Here is a 20622-nt window from a genome sequence, read left to right as displayed (position 1 = left end):
AGTTAAGGTGAGCCGTACCGACAGCAGTTACACTGAAAACTCATCTGCCAGATGGCTCAGGAGGAGGGCTTTAACCATGTAGCACTTTAATCAATCTGATTAAGGGGAAATGCTGTCTGTATTTTTAGCTACTACATTGCAGACCAGCGGTCATTCATTGAATTTGGTTTCATTAGCTCTTATGTTTATCTCTCGCAGGGGTGGGTTTATAAATGGGGGGAAGAGGGGGCTAATGTAGGAGCTACATTATAGCAACCATTAGCTGTTCTTAAGTTAATCTAGTTTCCTTATTCTATATTTTTTGAAAAAAAAAAACATTTAGTCACTGTTATTCCATGGGTAAAAGCTTTATTTGTGAACCATTGTGACCATGAAAACCCAGACAGTTGAGCTTTTTGTTTTACAGGAAATGTTGAGTTGTTTCTGTTGCTGCAGCCGGAGCTGCGGTCTATATATTAAATCAATCTATCTATCCAATCAGAATAAGCAACATGACAGAAAATTAAAGGTATAAAAGATCCCCCAAGGATCAGGTGTCAGAAAATCCAATAAAAATGTTTCTTCACATGTGAAATCTGAAATTATACTTTGCTTAGTCTGCTTCTGTTTCAGTCTGGTAATTTTTTTGTATCTTCTCTTTCTTCTTACTGAATGATAAGAAACCATTTATCTGAACACATAAGTACTACTAGCTTGTCAAAATAAATCAAAATAATGTACAAAAGTCTGAAATAGTAAATCACTAATAATTAATTTGAGCAGACACAGGAAACAGGAAAACAATGACATAAAAACTAAGAAAGTTTAGGTACCTGAGCAATAGGCAATGTTTTTTTAGATTTTTAAGTTCCCACTCCAATCATCTTTCAAACTATTTTAAAAGTGTTCAAAGTGGTCTTTTAATTACAAAATTAGAAAAAAAAGCCTATGTCATTTTCTAGGACATAGTTTCTGTACAGTGGCAGTAGTTCATTGGAGATTCACCTCTGCATTGTGGGTGGGACTGTTGACGTGGAGTAAACCTCCACTCTTTTCCCATCATCCCTTTATTTACACTAGTTAGCTTACAGTCCCTTACAACCCTAACCTAATATTACCGGTCCAACAAAAGTGGTGAGCAATATTGGAGCTATCCAGGCGTACAGTTTTGAGCCAAATGTCATCTCAGAAAAGGAAAACAAAGACCTACATGGATCTAGTCGTCTACAAGTGGATGCATCAGAATAGGGTGGAGCCGGGAGCTTGTGGCTCGCCGACTGTAACACCTACAGTATGTCACTGCCACAGGCTTTTTCCAACTGGATTTTGGATTTTGTCATGATTCCCAACAATCTGAATAAATAAATACTCAGAAATGCAGTTTTAAGCTTAATTTTCTTTGTATATATTCTTCATCAACAGACAAATTGCACAGTAACATGTTAAAGACACCAAACATACAATTTTCCTTGGATTGGGTCTTTAAAAATGGCATCACACTTTTGGAGCATCACTCACAATAAAAGTGCAATTTAGAAGAAAATGCCAGTTTTAACTTTGCAAGGCAGTACTGTTGGTGTGTTTCATATTGACACTGCTAGGACTGTGTAAACGCACGCACAGACACACTTCCTCTCTTTGACAGATTAGGGATGTGAGCCTCCATGCTGCTCTGGGACCCGTGCCCCATTGTGACTCACTGCCCCAGCTGGTTGTCTGCTTGCTTTTATTTTTGAATCATGATATCCTCTAAATATGGGGCTGCAGTGTACTTGAATTCAGACAGTGTGGAGAATGCAAAACTGGGCGGGGTGTATGTAAGTGATTGATGGTGCTTGTGGGAAAGAGAACTATTTTGCACATATGTGTCTTTCCTTTTCTTTTTGTTTCCTAAAGTGGGACAGTGGGACTGAAAAACCTGACCATATTTGGCTGTGTTTTCTGAAATGTCTGGCATTGTTAGTTTGTTGCTCATCACAAACAGGAGGAAGAGATGTAGAAAAGAAAAACGGAGAAATTATATTTTAAGAAGATTCACATCCAGCTCCACCAAAAAGAACGTATTATGAGCACATTTGACGATAAAAGATGCCATTACTAATATAATGGGATTAAAGCTTTCATTGGGGTGAATTGGGGCTTATAAACAGATTTTTTTCTATCAATAAAAGGAGGTAGATGACTCAGTTTTGTATCCTCTAATGACACAGTCCTTTGCTCTTTAGAGAAAACAGAATGATCCAGCTTGAATAAAGTGTATGTTTCACTACTCACTTTTCTGACCTTTTGCAACGTTGTAAAGGTTAGTTATTTAAATAAGAACTCAAAATACGCTTGGATAGAAATAAGACTCCTTCAAAAAGAGCAACATGATATTGGTTTGCCCAGAGGCCAGCTGTTTGTGTGTGTGTTCAAGTATTATAGCCTTTGTTACAGATATATAGACTCAATTCCGTGCAAATGATGGATATAAAAGAACATCAGCATTGATTTCTGTCTGCTCTGAAAAAGAACCTATTTCATCATCTCATGCTGCGGCGGAATAGTCAAGCACAGGATCATAAAGGCTTTTTACAACATACCAAAAAAGATGCTCCTTTGTTTTTATCTCTATTTTTGTTCTGCAAAGAAATATGTTTTTATTCTTATCTCTTTTTTCTTGCTTCATGTTGAAAAAACACATCTACCCGTGTGCTGTCATTTACCAACAGCTTTCAATCATCACTTCTGCTACTACTTCAGCGTTTCACTGCTCTTTTTCCTTGCATCAGCCTCACTGACTATGATTTGGCTCTGAATGCTTTACACTTTGGGCCACTGAATCCCTCAACTGCACAACACCACTCCCCAGCAACACAGCGCTTGAAAGAGGCAGTTCAAGACACTGATACTATTATAGCCAGGCAAGTAAAAGCCTTTGCTGTCACAAAGCAACTAAACTTGCGACATGACTCACCACTAACCAGGGTAGTGAGTGTTAATAAAAGCCCCACGGACTTGAGTCAATCTCTGAAGACTTGTACAAAACGGAAACAACCTATTTATAGCTCTACTCCTGTCCAAAAATGCCAGGATAAATGTTTTTCCATGACACTAGTGGAAACGGAGCATTACAGGAAGTTGAAAAGACTGCAAAATGTTGTTAGGAAATTGGAGAAAATGTTATTAGGCATGAATAAATTCTACCACATCGACTGGTTTAGAACATATATTATTTAACTTTGTTGTGATGTAAATGATTATCATGCTTGGTCTTCAGTTAATATCTGCACATTGTTGTACATCTGTAGAACCAAGCAAAATGAAATAAAAAAACGCATTGTATGACAGAAATTAATACAGAAGATGCGCAGAAGACAGCTATTCAAAAAGGACATTAATTAATTCAGGAAAAGAACATCAAACTGTTGGAAAATTGCTAAAGAAACTACATATGTGAATACGTCTAAGCAGTTGTTTGCCAATTTAAGATGCTTTAAGACCAAAGGGTAACTCCTAACTGGTTAATCATTCTTTATGTAGTCCATGTAGATCGTTATGCTGGACTGAGCTACTTCATTGTTAAATCATCAAATTTAACAGCAGAAAATCATTTTGAAAACATGTGTATGTCTTTTAGAATAAAAAACCCATAAAAACTGTATCTTCATTTGAAAATGAGCACCATCTTGTTACATAAAGCCTGTAGGATCCTGAGACTGGAAGTCATTAAACAGCGAGCTGAGCACACGGAGCATCCTCTAAAGATCTGTTACTTCGATGATTGATTCTGTTCCTGAAGAGACAACCACAATAACAACTAATGAAGGCATGACTTTTTAAGTGTTACAAAATAACATGTATTTCTGCAGAAATGATAGCCAGCTGGGACTAACTAATTGTTACTTCCCGATTAACAGATTTTGAACCATCAAGACAAAATTCTGTATTATTCCATAAAGTTTGATACACAGAATGGCCTTTTCACACCACAGTTGCACGTCTGAGTACTTAGCTGCCGTTACTAATCGCACAAGATCAACAGCTAAAGGTTTTTCCAAATTGAATCAAGCATGAACAGTGAAGCCAATCAAATGCTAACTAATAAAGTCAGAGTTGCGCCATTAATAACTTATAAAAATGGGGCCTCATTAGAGTTGTGCATGGATAAATGCTCTCCCATTACTGTTAGAGGCTAATGACGTCATCCAGAAAACTGTTACTTGATGGCACTGCTGTTAAAATTGGTTCCAGAAGTTATTGAATAATTTACTTAGGGTAATTTGTTTTCCACAGACGGTTTCTAAAATTTCTCTAGACTTTTATTGAATAAATTTTGGCAGAAAATGTCATGTGTTCTTGATCTGGGTTAGCATTAACTGGCCTAAAGGTCTGATAAGAACCTGATTATTTCTTAATGTAGAAGAGGAGAAAGGGCTACTGTTCCGCTTTGTTTTTGTTGTTGTTATTTTAGTCTTCTTTTAGTGGAGAAAGTCTGGCAGCTGATGAGGAGGAAACTGCACAAAAATATAACACATTAGCTAAAATGCATCTATTATAATTTATTTTCCTAAAATGTTAGGCTGAATTTGAAAACACTCCTGCACTTAGTCAACATTTTCACTGTTATGTTTTTTTTTTTTTTTTTTGACAAGATCTGCTTTTTGTCCACAAAGAATGGCTTGAATTATAGCCAAAAAAAAAAAAAAATGGGTCCATTAATTCCCAACAGATGTAATCTAAACATCAGTAACATCAGACAACAAGCAGTCTGGGGATGTATTGGAGATGGCAGAGGAGAATATTTGTCCCCCTTGTGTGAAAAGCTTTTTTGGCCGGTCTCTGCCAACTACTAACCAGTTTAACTCTGGCTGTCAGATGTTCTTTCACATGTTTTCCAAAGGGATATTTTGATTTTTACACTATGAAAGTCGATGTGGTTTCTCATTTGGCTGTGTAATCCTTTTGTCGGCATATCAGCCACTTCCTATAGGGGACACTGAACATTATTTGGTTTCACCACAGTAAGCATTTTGTAGTTTTGATCGTTTTACTGGGCTGTGCTACTTAATAGATTGTTGTTAGAACAAATTGTGATTAAAAATCAAGATATGTTTAGTAAATTGGTGCCTCGTATCAATGTTTTGAGTTATTAATAGTGAAACTGTAATCTATGTTCAATGTGCCCTCAATCCCAATACAGAAGTCCTTTTTTCTTTTTTTTCTTCTTCAAGTGATACCTAATTGCCTACTATCTTTCCCTCCACCCCTTTTTGCTCCACTCTTTCTCCCTCTGTCTCTCTCTAGAAGTGTGACTGCCTGCTCAGCCTGGAAGCCTATTCAGCAGACCAGAAGCACCGTGTATGTCAGTGCCTGAAGGACAACATTGACAAGCAGCTTCAGCTTCACAGGAGGGAGCCTCTCGTTTCGCATTTTGAGCAGGTATGACACACAGATGCACACATTTAGGAGCCTTTCCAGTTTCATCTGCAGCCAAAGAGGAATCAGTGAGCACATGGAAACATGGGAATGCATATATTTGTGCACACCCTCATCACAGATGCCCCGTGAACGTCACACACTTCCCACCTTATACTGTCAGTATGATGAAACTCGAACAGTTCATGGTTTTATAATCTCAGGATTTGTTTCAGGTTCTCAAGCTAGGTAGTTGCTGCATTGAAGTTGCCCTGCTTAAGTGAGTGTCACAGCTTTAGTTGGTGCCAGCTCTGTGTAATTGAATCCTTTCTTGGCTTTGTTGAGTTGGTAAGAATATCCTTGCTGCAAAAAGGTGTTAAAAAATCCCCAAAGGCTCAAGTTTTTCTGACATTTCTTCATGTGTGTTGCCTTACAATTTATGCACAAAGAAAAATGTTATTATTATTCTGTAATATAATTCAGTTGTTCTGTTTTGTTTTGTTTTTTTCTGTTTGTTTCTCCTCCAATTCCCCGCTTATAGTACGATTCTCGCTCGTTTTCTGACTTGATTCCGGAAAACAATGCCGAAAGCTTCACATCAAGCTTTTTTTCCCTCATTCTGTAGTTTGTTTCTGTAACACTGCAGAAAATGCAGTCTTTGTATGGCAGATTTTGACATTGTGGTTGATGTAGTAAGATCTTAATTAAGACATGCTTACTGGGATCTAACCATAAAAACTACACCAGAAATAAGCTTGATTGTCTAAATTCACAGGAGGAATTGATTAAGAAACCCCAAGTGTGTGAGCAATTTTAAAACTTTATTGACAAACCAAATATAGCTCCATTAAATGACTGTAACCAAGGTTAAAGTGCCCTGTTACCTTCAGTTGCTCTGACTTAAAATGCTGGCACACTAAAAGTGAACTCCAGTTCTTTTTTTATCAGACATTTTAACGTTTTTCCTTTCATAATATGAATAAACTCATGCGTAAATTCTCAAAAATAAAGTTTAGCTTTCACCTAGATAAATAGATTATTGCCTTATGCAGCATTTCCCATTGTTAGGATTGATGCATAGATTTATTTGTAATGTATAATAGTTAACATTTTATGAGATCACATATGCTCTGCCTCACTTACTTTAAACACCAATCTAATTTTACTTTTTTTATTTTCTTCCATTTTGCCTTTTTCTGTATTCAGTGAGCAGAAAAAAGATCCCATTTAGTTTCCATTTGGTTTGGGTTTTGCTGAAAGATGTTTAAAAGGGATAAATGGTCTTGAATGGATGAGACACCTTCTGTACATTAGGACTTTATTTTACCAGTGCATAAAAGAAAAAAAAAAGACTGGAAAAGATGGGTAAGCTGGCAGTCTTTTCATCCCATTTTCTTTGCATATGAGAATAATTAACTAAATATTCAGTAGGTGTGTTTGTTAATGCATCTTTTGATGCTTTCTGCTTCTTCTGGGATTCAGGAGTCTTCCTTGTTTAAAATACAACACTACTTTGAGTAGCAAATTGGAGCAATTTGGACACTTTTTTTTAAATAAAGGGAAGAAAACCATATTTTTTTTACTGCAGGAGTTTATTAAAATAGGTTACAGAGTTACACAGCAACATTATTGACTTTGGACATGTGCTACATATTTGATGCTTGTGTGCACCCATGATCAAAGGCAGTTAGGTGCATCCTACTGAATACCAGAAAACATTTAGAGGCACAGCAGTGTTCTGTGGAATCAATAACCAAACAGGTTGGTATGCATTCTGAGCCACGAAAATCAATCTTATTTAAGCAAATTCTATTGACAGACTGGTTTGTGCTTCTGCACAGAAATAGGGCAGCGATGTTACATTATGATGGTAAGCTCTTTTGGTAATTTGAACTGCTTGTCAAACTCGGTAAAACAGAATAATTTTAGAAAAATGCCAATGTGCCTTTTTTAAATTAAATACACATTCAGATCTGGATGCTGAACTTATAGCATTTACAGTTTTATTCCTTAAAAATTTGTAGCGTTACATTAGCTAAATGTATTCAGAGAGACTGTTAATAAAAGCAGACTTAATTAAAGTCCCACTTTGATCATTTTTTAAAGCTATTTTCAAAGAGTTTCTAGTGATCTATTAAATGTGATCATGCCAGTTTTAGCCAAAAATCAAAAGAACTGTGTTGTCTTCTATGACATAGTTTCTGCACAGCGGCAGTCATTAGAAATTTGCCTTTGAGTTGTGGGCAAGACTGCTGGCACAGAGTAAACTGGCCCACTTTCGATCATGTATCTGTTTACACTCTCTCCCTTTAGCTTACAGCCAGCCCCTCAGAAACCCCAACTTAACTTTACTGGTGCAACAAAAGGGACGAGCAACATTAGAGCTACCCAGCTTTACAGTTTGGAGCCAGATATCAGCTCAGACAAAGAAAACAAAGAATCTAGTCGTCCACAAGTAGATACATCAAATTGGAGTTGAGCAGGGAGCTTGTGGCTTGTCTTTCTAGCTTCTACGTCACACCTTAAATTGCATTTTTCATCTGCTCCTGATTTACAATGTTTGGAATAAAGTACTCTGAATTGTAATTTTAAGATCAATTTTCTTTATAAATGTCCTTGATCATGACAAAAAAACCACCAAAACATGTTAAAAGCACAAACCCCCCCAAGTTTTATTGGAGTGAGTCTTTAAATTAACTGTAGATAAGCAGGGATTTATAGCACAAATGAAACTGTAGAGCACATTTTTGCGTTCCTACTTTATAGTAGTTGACTAAACAGTAGGAGAAAGAAATTCAGAAATACCTCCATGAGAGAGGCTTCAAGTTCCAAATTGCCTCTAAATATTTATTAACATCTAGTTTGTTATGAGAACTAAGCTTGGAATTTTCGCAACTCTTCCTGTGACACAGCGTTGATGCAAAGTATTGATGTACCTTTTTCCAGAAATATTGTAAAATTTGCAGTGTTTTAATGTCAATCTTCCTCCAACAGCTAATTGTATGTGTTTTTTTTTTATAAACAATGATAATCCTTCTTTTTCCCTCTGTGGTTATTGGGGTTATTGGGATATTTTTGTAATCCCAACATTAGAAATCTAGAAGCTGTCCTGAAGGCAAGGGAATGCGTGCTTAATCATAACACTTCGTGTCCTGATAAATTAGTTCACTTTTGATTGCATTTCTCCAGAGTACCTTAGAGGCAAACTGTTTTTGTTCAGTCACCTCCATTTATGTTTAATTATGCATAAATTAGCCATAAGACAGTTGAGGGAAAAGTCGATGTATATTTTTTTCTCTTAGACACTTTACAAGTAAAGCGAATTTTTATATTAAACAATTCTTCAAATTAGAAATATCCTTGGGGTAGCTTAACTTTTGAAGATGAAAGGAGGACATGCTCCCAAAGATAGACGTGTGCCGACGCACAAGAGTCAGATACAGAGATAAGATTGTGTTTAACTCAAAATACCTACAATTTAGGTCAATCCAAAATGTGGAAATGTCATATTTAATGACTTCAAAGACATTTACGTTATACATCTAAATGGGGAAAAAAAGTAGCCCACTTATTCTTACTGGTTAAGTGTAGAGGTTAAAGCGTTTTAAAGGTAGAAAAAACACATATAGGTCAGCATAATTTATTTATGCCAAATGTTATTGTTGTTACTACACCAGCATTTATTTATTGAACATATGGCTATATAAGCTGTGTTTCTTTTACATTTCTGACAGTGAGCCGTGCAATGGATCTGAAAAGCCCACTGATTCATGTTTTTCTTTGTAACAAAACTGTGCTGTTCCCCCTTGTCATATTCTAAGATGAGTAAATCCACTAAACTGAGGCATGCGCCTCACTGAGGAGTTATGCTGCAGTGTGCAAAGAAGGCAGAATCCACCTTCAGGAGGCTAAACAGACTCCATTCTGGTTCTATTTTATTTATTTTTCATTCAAGTTTTTAGCTCATTGCTTCACAGTGTTGATGTCAGAAGCTGCCCTACTTTCTCCAGTCACAAATCATTCTTTTTGTGAAAATTTGGACTCCGTCCCCACTTCACTTGGACGCTTTTTAATAGTTAAGTAGCTGAAAGAGTGGAGCATCATGGGGGATTTGCCTATTTTTGTCTGGTGCAGAGCTTTTTTTTTTCTTGTAAACCCATGTTAGACAGAAGATTGTACAACAATTTGATGACCAACTTTAGCTTATTGCCAGTTGTAACTTTGTTAAACACATCTAATGCTTTATGTGAAAGCTCTAAAAAATATGTAGTCTCTGTACATATTTATCTTGCATGTGTTTTGATTTTTTTTTCACTATTTGACACCCCATTCTTTCTGTATCACCCCTCTTGCCTCAAGAAAACATTGTATCATACCACCATGTATTGCATCTCTAGCAACTTTTATTTAAAAGTGTGAATTTAGGCAACAGAATTTCTTAACATCAATAAAATCATAATAAGTAATTTAAGATTTTTTTTTTATTATTTTGATCCCAAATCTTTGCATGCAATCAGTCTTTATGTTTTACATGTATTCTTGAAAAAGGAAAAATTAGTTACTAAGAAGAACTTTGGATCAGCCCGATTTAGTACCTCACTGATAGAAATGTAGCTTTCCACTGGTCCTCTTCAAGCTTGGTGCTTTGGTGCCTGTCTACATCTTTTTATACATCTAACTAAAACTCAGCTTTATTTGTTTTTTTTGTGCAAGTACTGTTAGAATGGCTCTGACTGTCAATTCAAAAACATAAAGTTAACTTTATGGTAAGTGGACAGTTGTAATAATTGAGATAAAAATCATTATTCATCATTATTATTTACAGCAGATTTACTCAATTTACCCCCCAAAACATGTATAGGAATGTGTTCCACTTAATTAGGAGTTCTGAGGATGCAATGAGTGCAAAGCTACCTCTTGTGTTGAAGGACATCATTACAGAAATCTAAGAGGCAAAAATGTTAATTAACTTTTTTTGTGTTTTTTTTTCTTGTTTTAATCGCACATGAAAACTTGGCCTTCTAGAGTGGTGTCCCACAGCCATTATAAGTCTCCTGGAAAGCTTTTGGTGGGTTTTTTGTCTGGGCTACAACAGGCATTAAGCTGATGGAAACACACTTTTGCACAGATGCACGTGCACCACTCAAATAGGATTGTAAGCAGCCGTAGTTGTTAGGAAATTCACGACACGCACACAGAATTAATGTTTTATGTACAATTCTATCTTTGATTGATCAAAAGAGGAAAGCAAAGTATTTACTGTTCAAGTCCCATAATGCACACCACCAGACAGTTTTATAAGATGCGGTCGGTAAAATGACTGCTAATGAACAACGCATGCCCTGCTGAGGTTTTTTAATGCTGCTTGTTCCATTCTCTTCTCATTTTACATTTATGAGAATCTGTTTTAGCTGCGGAAGTGGTAATAATGCAAGATTTGTGTTGGAGGAAGCAGTGACGTTGTGTGACAACGGCCCCTCTTTCATTTTGTCCCTGTGGATCCCTTTCTCAGAACATGCAAAACTATCGATTCATAATTAAGTTAACTTAAGTGATGGCAGCTTCTGCTTCCATTCTTCTTCCACCTCACCTCTCCGCCCAAGGCAAGCCTGCGTTCAGGCAAAAACCTATAACTATAAATATGGGGCAGATAAGGGTAGCTGTGTGTGTTAGCTGCACCTCTCACCCCTGGGGCACACTGGATTTTTAAGCTGTGGCACAAAATAATAGGCATAAAAAATATACTACTTGTTCCAGTTCAGTGAACGATTCCTTCAACTAAAAAAAGATAACTTTTTTTAGGTCACATTCCTCATGAAATAGTTTGAGGCTGCGCACAGAGTGGCAGCATCACAGTAGCATCAGCTGTTATCCTACACTCAGTACTAGCTAAAGCTCTATCTCATTTTTCAGTTTAGCTAAAAAGTCAACAAGTCGATCGTTTTGAAAGATCCACTTTGATCATTTTATTCTCTATTTTAAGAGCTTTCCCAGTGATCTTTTAATTATTAACATGGTGTTTTAGTCAAAAAAAAAAACTTCTGTAATTTTCTAGGACATAGTTTCTGCAGAGCAGCAGTAATTCATTTGAAATTTGCCTCTATGGGGGCGGGACTGTTGGCGCGCAGCAACCCCAACCCCTTCCCCTCGCTGTTGCTAAGAGCTCTCTGATTAAGTGGAGATGGGAGCTTTTAACCCGCTCAGCGTATTTTTTACATCACAAACTAGCTCTTTTTCGACATTTCTTTTCGTCTACTTCTGATTCACATATGTATAAAGAAATACACAGAAATGCAATTTTGAGCTTAATTTTCGTAAAATATATCCTCCATCATCTGAAAAATGCCACAGGAACATATTATAAACAGCAACATGATTCTCATTGGAGTTGGTCTTTTAAAAGAATTTGAGCAATAAAGTCAAAATTTGATTCATTTTTTCAAATTTGATGATTTGATGGTAGCCCAGGTGCAGAATTAGATTTATTGAAATGGCAGGTTAGCCAGCAGAATGTTGTTTCAGAATATTGTTTTTCCTGTAAAAATGAAAGGTTTAGGGCCTCAAATTGTTTCTGCTTGGTGCTAACAGTTGTCCTTCCTGTACGAATCCCCTTCAGTGTATGTTTACAGTATGAAATGCCTGATATGGAGAGACTGATGGGATCTTCTGTGGCACATGCTCTTCTAATCACAATGCCTCTTGCTCTTGTTGATTCTCTGCAGTGAAGCTGTTTCCCCTTCACTGTTTCTAATTAGACATGGATGGATTCTGTTTGTCTTCTCTATGCTCATCACCTCAGACACACACACACACACACACACACACACACACACACACACACACACACACACACACACACACACACAACAGTCACATTGCATGCTATTCCTGGCATGCCTTCATTTGACATCCAGATTTCAAACTTGTTCATTCAAACGATGCAAATGTGGGCAGCGTTTCTGAAATGTCTCATATGTCGGAGCCAGTCTGCCACTTACCTTTTGCATATATGAGAATTCTACTTTTAAACCAAGGTTGCTGATGTGCCAACAAAGTTGGTCTTGAAATGACTTAAGTACTGGCTAAAATGTGTCCTTTAGTTTCACTTTTGTGTAATTGCTTTTTTTACAAGATTTTATTTTTCTTAATTTTATAATTTCGTTTCTTGAATCCGATTAACTTGTTTGGCAGTTTTAGACTAATGAGTTACCATAAGGTTATTTTGGATTTGACTTAAAAACCAAAATGAATGTTTATTATAACTGCTAATTAATTTATTAAAGCAGTGTGTTATCATTAAAATTAAAATCTTTTTCATTTTTTGCTGGGCTGCAGATTAGCTCAGGAGGTAGAGCAGGTCGTCCAACAACCAAAGGGTTGGCGAATCAGCCAGCTGTCGCCCAAGCGTGGCTAGTCTGCAGCTCACCGCTCCCCCCAGGGGATTGGTCAAAATGCAGAGAAGAATTTCCCCATTGTGGGATAAATAAAGTATCTATTATTTATTTATTTATTTATTTATTTACTTTAAATTTATCTTGAAATCTTCAAAGTAAAAACAAATGAGCCCAAAGCAGAACAATTCTATGAACCTGACCTTGTTTTTTATCCACTACCTGTTGCTGTTTCTGTTTTTGAATAAATGGGAAACAAATATTTTCTCAGATATTTGCAATTTCAGTTCAAAGCAAATTCAGAGTCTGACCTTCCTTTGAATGAAGTCTGCCAGTAATTTAAGGACACATTTTCTTTAATTTATCTCTTTATTTATATTACAATCCACAGCTGATAACTTCAAAGCCTCTACAGAAAAGCAAAAAAATGAAAAATGTATTTAAGGACGCCCAAGATTAAAGCTCATCTAACCTCCTGTTTGTCTAAATCTCCCGTTTCTCTTTTTTGGGTTTCATCTTCCTCCTTTTTCCCCGTCTTTGTTAGAGCTCAAGCTTATCACATTTTATTGCTGCATTGAGCTAAAACTCTGCATTCTTCCTATTCTACCACCAATCTCCCTCTGCCTTGTTCCCTGCTTCTATCATCATTTACCCTTCTCTTGGTTGGTCAGTCATACACTTACACAGGGATGAAGGACGTTAAACATTACAGTCAATTTTAGTGGAACAATTCCTTTAACTTTTTTTAGTTTAGGAATCAATGATTTCCCTTTTTGGTGAACGGTGGTTGGCTTCATTTTAGCTCACCCTCACTCGTTTGTGGCTGGGTTGTATTACACCAGTGCATCAGCACAGGAGGCTTTGTAAATAAGAGCCTCATTCCAAAGAAGGTAATGCAGAGCATGAAGCCCCTTCCCTTTTGTTTTTAATTATGCACATTCTTTGCTCTGAAAAGTGACGTCAGCTCCACAAGGCATGTAATGATGCAGTGATAAGGGTTTTAACTCAAACAGAAAAAAATAAATAAATTGATAACCTCAAATGTTTGATTGCCTTAGTGAGGACTTTAGAAAGCCGTTAAAATGTGGCAAGCACAAAAACACAAAAGAAAGCATTTGCCTTTAGTTGATATTCTACTTTTGAGATGGAACTTATTACTTTATGCATCACCCGAATGAATACCTTCGCCTGCAGACAGAAAGGCAGACAGGCGTCTGTGCAATGTAATTGACAGTGTTTCTAATAGCTATTTATGAAGTCCATTATATATTAGCACATGATATGATTAGATAAGCCCTGATGAATAGCTTACATGACTCCCTTCAGGTCTAAAGCAGACACATGGTCAGTGTATAACAGATCAGGCCTTTGTGTGTGTGTGTGTGTGTGTGTGTGTGTCTCATTAGGTGTGAAAGACACAGCCCTTAACATCCTGCTCTTTGATAGGTTTCGAATCGGGGCTTTGATTGCAACAGAGCAAGTTCTAAAAATAGCAGGTAGGGAAGAAAAGGGGGAAGAGATAGAAGTGCAGGCTGAGAGAAGGAGGTGATGAAGGACAGTGGCTGCTTTGGTTTTCCAAAGAGTTGGTTGCATTTGGTCCATTTCATCACCCCTGTGACGTTTGTGATACATCACATTTTTCGCAGCTCCTCCTTTCACAACTCTGTCTCTCCCCCTCCCCTTTTTCCATCTGTTATTCTTTTGCCCTCTCCTCAACCAAATCCTTCTTCATCCCCTCTTTTCCTTCTATCCACCTCTTCCCTGTCTCCCGCACACACGTTGGCATGCATGCTATCACCGAGCTGGGGCAGAGGGAGCAACAACACAGAGGAGGAAGAGCAGTGTAAGGGAAAAAGGAGATTCTTGGGTTTCAAGTGTGTTCGGTGAAAGGAAGCTTTCTTCTCCTGTCTCTGGTGCTTCCAGCACTATTAACAGACTATCATCACTGAAAGCAAGCAAATGCCGGTATCTAAGGTAACTTGTCTTTCTGTATTTTTCTCATGAAGGTAAACTCTTCCTGGGACTTTTGACTTTAGTATTTGACATTTGATATTTTAATGATTATACAGTCTATCAAATTGCTTTATTTCCTCTTTAAACATGTTACAAAAACAGCAGAGTTTCTGTTAATGCTAACTCAAGAAAAACTGTCCTTTCATTTTTTTCTCTTGAGGATTCTGTATTTTACATCTCTTACCATTAAGTTTATCCAGGCCATCTCAGACTGGGAATTGTCTTCTCTCATGTTTTTGCACAGTACGGAGAATTAACAATGACGAATCCAACGATCAACCTCGATCGATGGTTGATCCTCGATCAACCAACAATCTTTTACCAAGTATTGAGCTGTTATTACTAGAATGGATAAAACCCTTTTTGTTGAGCTACAACACCCGAAATAGTTTTTTTGGGATAGAAAATCGTAGATCAGTTTAATATGTGCGGAGGCTGTAAGTGTTTTTGTAGGATGGTAAAAGCAATGGGTGGTAAATGAATGGGAGTGTTAGTGTCTCAGTTTGCGTAAAATACATCAAATGCATTCTTTTATATTCAATTATGCTACATTTATATTTCAAAACAAATCTAATACCATTTTTACTGTTTAATGAGGTCGTTCTCATACGGAATGTCAGATAATGTATTTATTTGACCCCAAAAACTGTGGCGGGGCAACTGAAGGTCTAGACTGTCAAAAGTGTTACAGTTACGGTGCCTCAGGAGATTGCATGGTTGCACTGAGACACACCAATTTGTTGCATGTCAATCACTTGTCTGCTTCTAGAGTCCCTTCATAAAAACGTTCATTCATCCATCCATCCATCCATCCATCCATCCATCCATCCATCCATCCATCCATCCATCCATCCATCCATCCATCCATCCATCCATCCATCCATCCATCCATCCATCCATCCATCCATCCATCCATCCATTTTCCAAAAACGTATCCTGCTTAATCCTTTTGGGGTCACAGGGCTACTGGAGCCTATCCCAGCCTTTACATGCAAAGCTAGGTTCACCCTGGACCGGTCGACACTCCGCCATATAATTACACACACTGACATTAACATTGAAAATTAAAAAAAATGAAGTTATTGATGACATAAAAAACCTTTCCAAGACAAGATTGTTTAAGTTTTTTTCTAACACTTATTTACCTCAGACAACATGCACTTTGATTTTGTTTCATAGTCAATAAATATGTAAATCAACAAGTATTTTCATTTAAAACTAAACAATTAAATATTTTTATATTTGGTATAAGAAGCACATGGGGAAAAGTGTATGTCTTCACAAATGTATTTTGAAAAAAATGGTTAATCCTTTTGGTTTTTTAGGCCCCTGACAAATGGTGAGTTAACTGAACCTTAATCTTTCAAAAAATGTTCAAGTATAATTTGTAAATGTAAATGTTATTAAATATGATCCGTAAAAATATATCTCTGAAAACTCTCAAAAACCAACAGGATTGAACAGTGTTTTGTCAAGGGAATGTTTTTGAATGTTCTTTTGACATTTATGCTGCAGACGAAGGCTTTTAGAGTCTGAAATACAGTTAATGTTTTCTGTTTCCCCCCACTTTGCCTTGTAGCTGCCTGGGTTGACCTCAGGGTTAAACTTGTTGGAATGTCCACTCCTGTGAAGATTAGCAGCAGGCTTGAATGTTTTCCATTTTTGAGTAATCTTTCTAATTTTGGAAGGATGTGCTCCAGCATGTTCGGAAGCAGCTTTAAAATGTTGCTTTCACACTGGTGGCAGCAGCCATTGTTCCTCTCCGGGTATTGATTGTATTTTCTTCGCCATTGTGTCACACACAAATGAATGTTTCGGATCAGTGAACTGTAATAAACTGAACAGCAGAGGTGATCACACTTCTTTAAGATCCACTCCAATCATCTTTTGATCTACTTTAAAAGCATTGTCAGTGTTCTTTTAATCATGATTATGCCGTTTTTAGCCAAAATCAATAAAACCTGTCATTTTCTAGGACATAATTTCTGCAGAGCTGCAGGAGTTCATCAGAAATTTGCCTCTTAGTTATGGGCGGGACTGTTGCTGTGAAGTAAGCTTGCTCTCTCTTCCCATCATCCCTTTGTTTAGACTTTCTCCTACTGGTTTACAGCCCCTGGCACTCCCAATTTACATTAGCGGTGAAACAAAAATGGCAAACAATGTTGGAGCAACCTAGTCGTACAGTTTTGAGCCAGATGCCAGCTTGGACGAGGAAAACAAAGACACAAACATGGATTTAGTCGTCTACAAGGAAATGCAATAATGATACAGCAGAGCTGGGAGCTTGTGGCCTGCGATTGTAGATTTTACATAACAACAACAATCTTTTTCAAACTGCATTTTTTCTACTGCTCCTGCCAGATTCACAACAATTTGAACAAAGAAATACTAAGAAATGCAATTTTAGGCTTAATTTTCTTTATGTATGTCCTCCATCTTCAAAAAAATACCACAAGCACATGATAAAAATACCAAAAACACGATTTTTATCTGAGTGGGTCTTTAAAATCACAATGGTGGCAGCAACCATTGCTCCTCTCCAGCCATTGATTGTATCTTCTTCGGCATTGTGTCACATACAAATTAATGTTTTGGATCAGTGAACTGCGATAAACTGATTTAAAACTGGTGATCACACCTCTTAATGATAAATTAATGTTTTGTATTTGATTAGTCTTACTTGGCTAACTCCTATCATCTTAAAGACCTGATCATCTTTTGATCCATTGTGTAAGTGTTCCCAGTGATCTCTTAATTGCTTTTTAAGCCTAAATCCAAAAACCTGTGTCATTTTTAGGACATAGTTTCTGCTGAGCAGCCGGAATTCATCAGAAATTCGACTCTGAATTATGGGTGGAAAGTTGCCGTGGAGTAAGCCACCCTCATTTCCCATCATCCCTTTGTTAACAATGTCTCCTGCTAGCTTACAGTCCCTCACAACCTCAACCTAACATTACCAGTGCAACAAATTGGAGAGCAATATTGGAGCTATCTGGCTTTAAAGTTTTAAAGGTCAGACGAAGAAAACGATGACGTACATGGATCCAGTCGTCTACAAGTGGATGCATCGGCTACAACCTTTTTCCAGCTGGATTATTCGTGTGGTCCTGATTCACATCAATTTGTATAAATACTCAAAAATGCTATTTTAATCCTAATTTTCTTAACATTTGTCATCCATCATGCATGAGAATAATGCACAAGAACATGTCAAAACACAACTTTCAATGGAGTGGGTTTTAATGGTGAATTAATTTTGTGTATTTGATCAGTAGCTAGCTCTTATCTTAAATTATATAGAAGCAATATGTGAACATTTAGTTTTTTTATTAACTAATTTTTTTAGTGGGTTTAAAATAAACAATTTTTATAGTTTACTATGTTTTATCAAGCTAATTTAACTGCTGGAAATTGTCTATGTTTATGGTTTGTTTATACATAAATTCTAGGAATAGAATTTATGTCCTTGGTGTCCTTGTTCCTTGGACATTTGTGTGTGTTTCTTGACTACATGCTGTTGCGTCTGTTTACAGTAGTTATGTGTCCATTGTGTTGTTTGTGCATCCTGTGGGACTTTGCTGTAGTGCCTTAATGTCTTCACAAAGGAGAGTGGAGGGGCGGGGGTGTTGCGAAGGCACAAATGGACACAATAAGTGCACAAGTACAGTATGGTGAGCAATATTTGCGGAGCCGCACGTGCAGCATTCAGGATGTTACAGAGCAGTTAGTATAGTCCGACGTGTGTCCTTTTATTTGTCTCTTGCCGTTATCCCTCTTTTCTCCCCTCCTTCATCCCCCTCTTTCTTCTCCGTTCTTTTTGCAGCTTGGGAGTCTACCTTCTTTGCCTCTTGGGCTTTTTCTCCCTCCCTCCCTCCCTCCTTCTCTCTGCTTCCCTTTCCGTATCTTAGCACAGTTCAGTTGGTCTAGCCCACACTGATAGAGTCACACACACCAACTCCGCTTACCATCCACAAACACGCGCACACCAGTTTGACAGCGGAAGTAGGCCACTTTAATGGGGATGTGTGGACTGCCTGCATCTGCCTTTAGTGGACTATAACCTAGAACTGCCTCTTCTTGCCAGGTAGGGTTTTGTCTCATTGTGATTATGTACATCGTTTTATACTTTTATTTAGAGAATAAATCTGAATGATATTGTGCAAATGAAGTGGAAAGAAAAGATTTGCAGAATTTTTGCTGTTATTTTAAATTGCTGAGGAAATTTTCAGGCTTGGAGGCAGTGAGGAGTTTGGTCACAAAACTGAATTGTCAAATAAGTGAAAATATAGGGAAAAAAACAGTAAAAGTCTATTTATTATTGGTATCGTTATGAAGTGCTAATAGATATCGCAGCTTATTGTCTTATGCTTTTTAAAAATAATTTACCCATTTTTTTCTGTGATTTGTTTCGTTTTTTATGTCTTCTTTTAGCTTCTGTAGCTCCCTTTTAAAATTATTATCCTTCTAAGTCCAGTAATGGCAGATCAGAACCATCGCTCATTTGAACAACAGGCCTTTGTTTGGTGCTCTTTTTGTCAGTCATGTCTTGATGACTGTGAGAGAAAAAGAGAGGACAGTAGAATATTGCCATTAAAAGGCCATACTGTGTACCGTATTACAGAGAAGCTAAAGTGATACAAACACGAGAAGCGAGCAAACTAAGAACCCACAGGGGAAAAACAACAGGAAGCACACTGAGAAAATTGCTTTTTGCTTTTCCTCATTAGGTGAATTGTAGAGTTATTCCCTTTGTAGAAGACAAAGAATAACAGCAGGGAATTAGACGCAGAAGGTCCACAATTCTGTTTATAATAAATAAGAAAATTGTTAAGTAGACTGCATGACATGACATCAGTCAAAATATATTAAATCTGTGAGGTTTAAAGCGTTTCCTTTAACCTTACTCATGTCTATGATTAATTGTAAACGGTGTCAATTGTCCATCCAGGGACGTTGTGTAAACATGCACACTCATGAGTGTGATTTATCAGCTTGGTTCACACTCCTGGCTTGAACAAATTATGTGTTTGTTATAACCTGGGAAAGAGTGTCTCACAAATTACAACTATGTGTTTTTCACTTGGAAACACACAAATATATATTTGTCTAATCATACTATCCCCAACTTCAGAAGACATTACATTTACTCCGCTCGGGTGACTTACTCCAACTTTGACAGAGGCTTATTAAATCATTATTATAAAACATAATGACTTACTTTTTGTCTATAAAACCTGCCCATGATGAAAATCCTCATATTGCGACTACTGAAACTGATTTATGTCCCCATCAGTCACAAACACATCTCCTTCCCTCTTTATGTGAAGGCCCTTTCAAGTCTTCCTCACTGGTCACATTGTTTTCAGCTGCCTGGCGTCATGAGACAAGTTACGTCAATGACATTTGCTGTCTGAACCCACAGCTTCTATCCGTAATGGCTTTGCAAACCATCTATCATGGATGCACATTGTATTTTTTTTTTTACTGCCTCATGGACTGACTCTCATATAAAATGTTTTTTAGCTGGGCTAAAATAGTGTAGCTTTTTCCATTACATGACATGTTGCAGTGAGCCTTCTGATAATAGTATTTACATGTGACATATTAGAATAGAATAGATAAACTTTATTTATCTATATTGTTTTCTCACTTAATGTAGAAGGGGCTTTTCAAACTAAAAGCTTCTTTTAACTAAAATCTTTACATCATTTGTTTGGTGCACTTGAAAAAAAATAATAACACAAATATTTTCTGACAAGTGAAAAAACTTTGGGTACGTTTGCGTCATTTTACAAGAATATCTTGCATTAACGTCGGGAGAGTTGCACAGCTGCATAAATTC

The 20622-nt window shown here is 37.1% G+C and overlaps 1 protein-coding gene across 3 annotated transcripts in view; it reads left to right on the top strand.

Annotated features, from left to right (window-relative positions):
- Window positions 1-20622, top strand: part of LOC105358401 (regulator of G-protein signaling 3-like) — a 143095-nt gene that overhangs the window by 75548 nt on the left and 46925 nt on the right. For all 3 annotated transcript variants that reach the window (XM_023960529.1, XM_023960531.1, XM_023960530.1), the window contains one exon: window positions 5266-5400. In XM_023960529.1, the coding sequence (XP_023816297.1) occupies window positions 5266-5400 (135 nt within the window). The remainder of the gene's footprint in view (window positions 1-5265; window positions 5401-20622) is intronic.

The sequence above is a fragment of the Oryzias latipes genome, chromosome 12 (assembly GCF_002234675.1).
Source record: "Oryzias latipes chromosome 12, ASM223467v1".
Classification (NCBI taxonomy): Eukaryota; Metazoa; Chordata; class Actinopteri; order Beloniformes; family Adrianichthyidae; genus Oryzias; species Oryzias latipes.
This window is presented reverse-complemented; position numbering and strand designations above follow the sequence as displayed.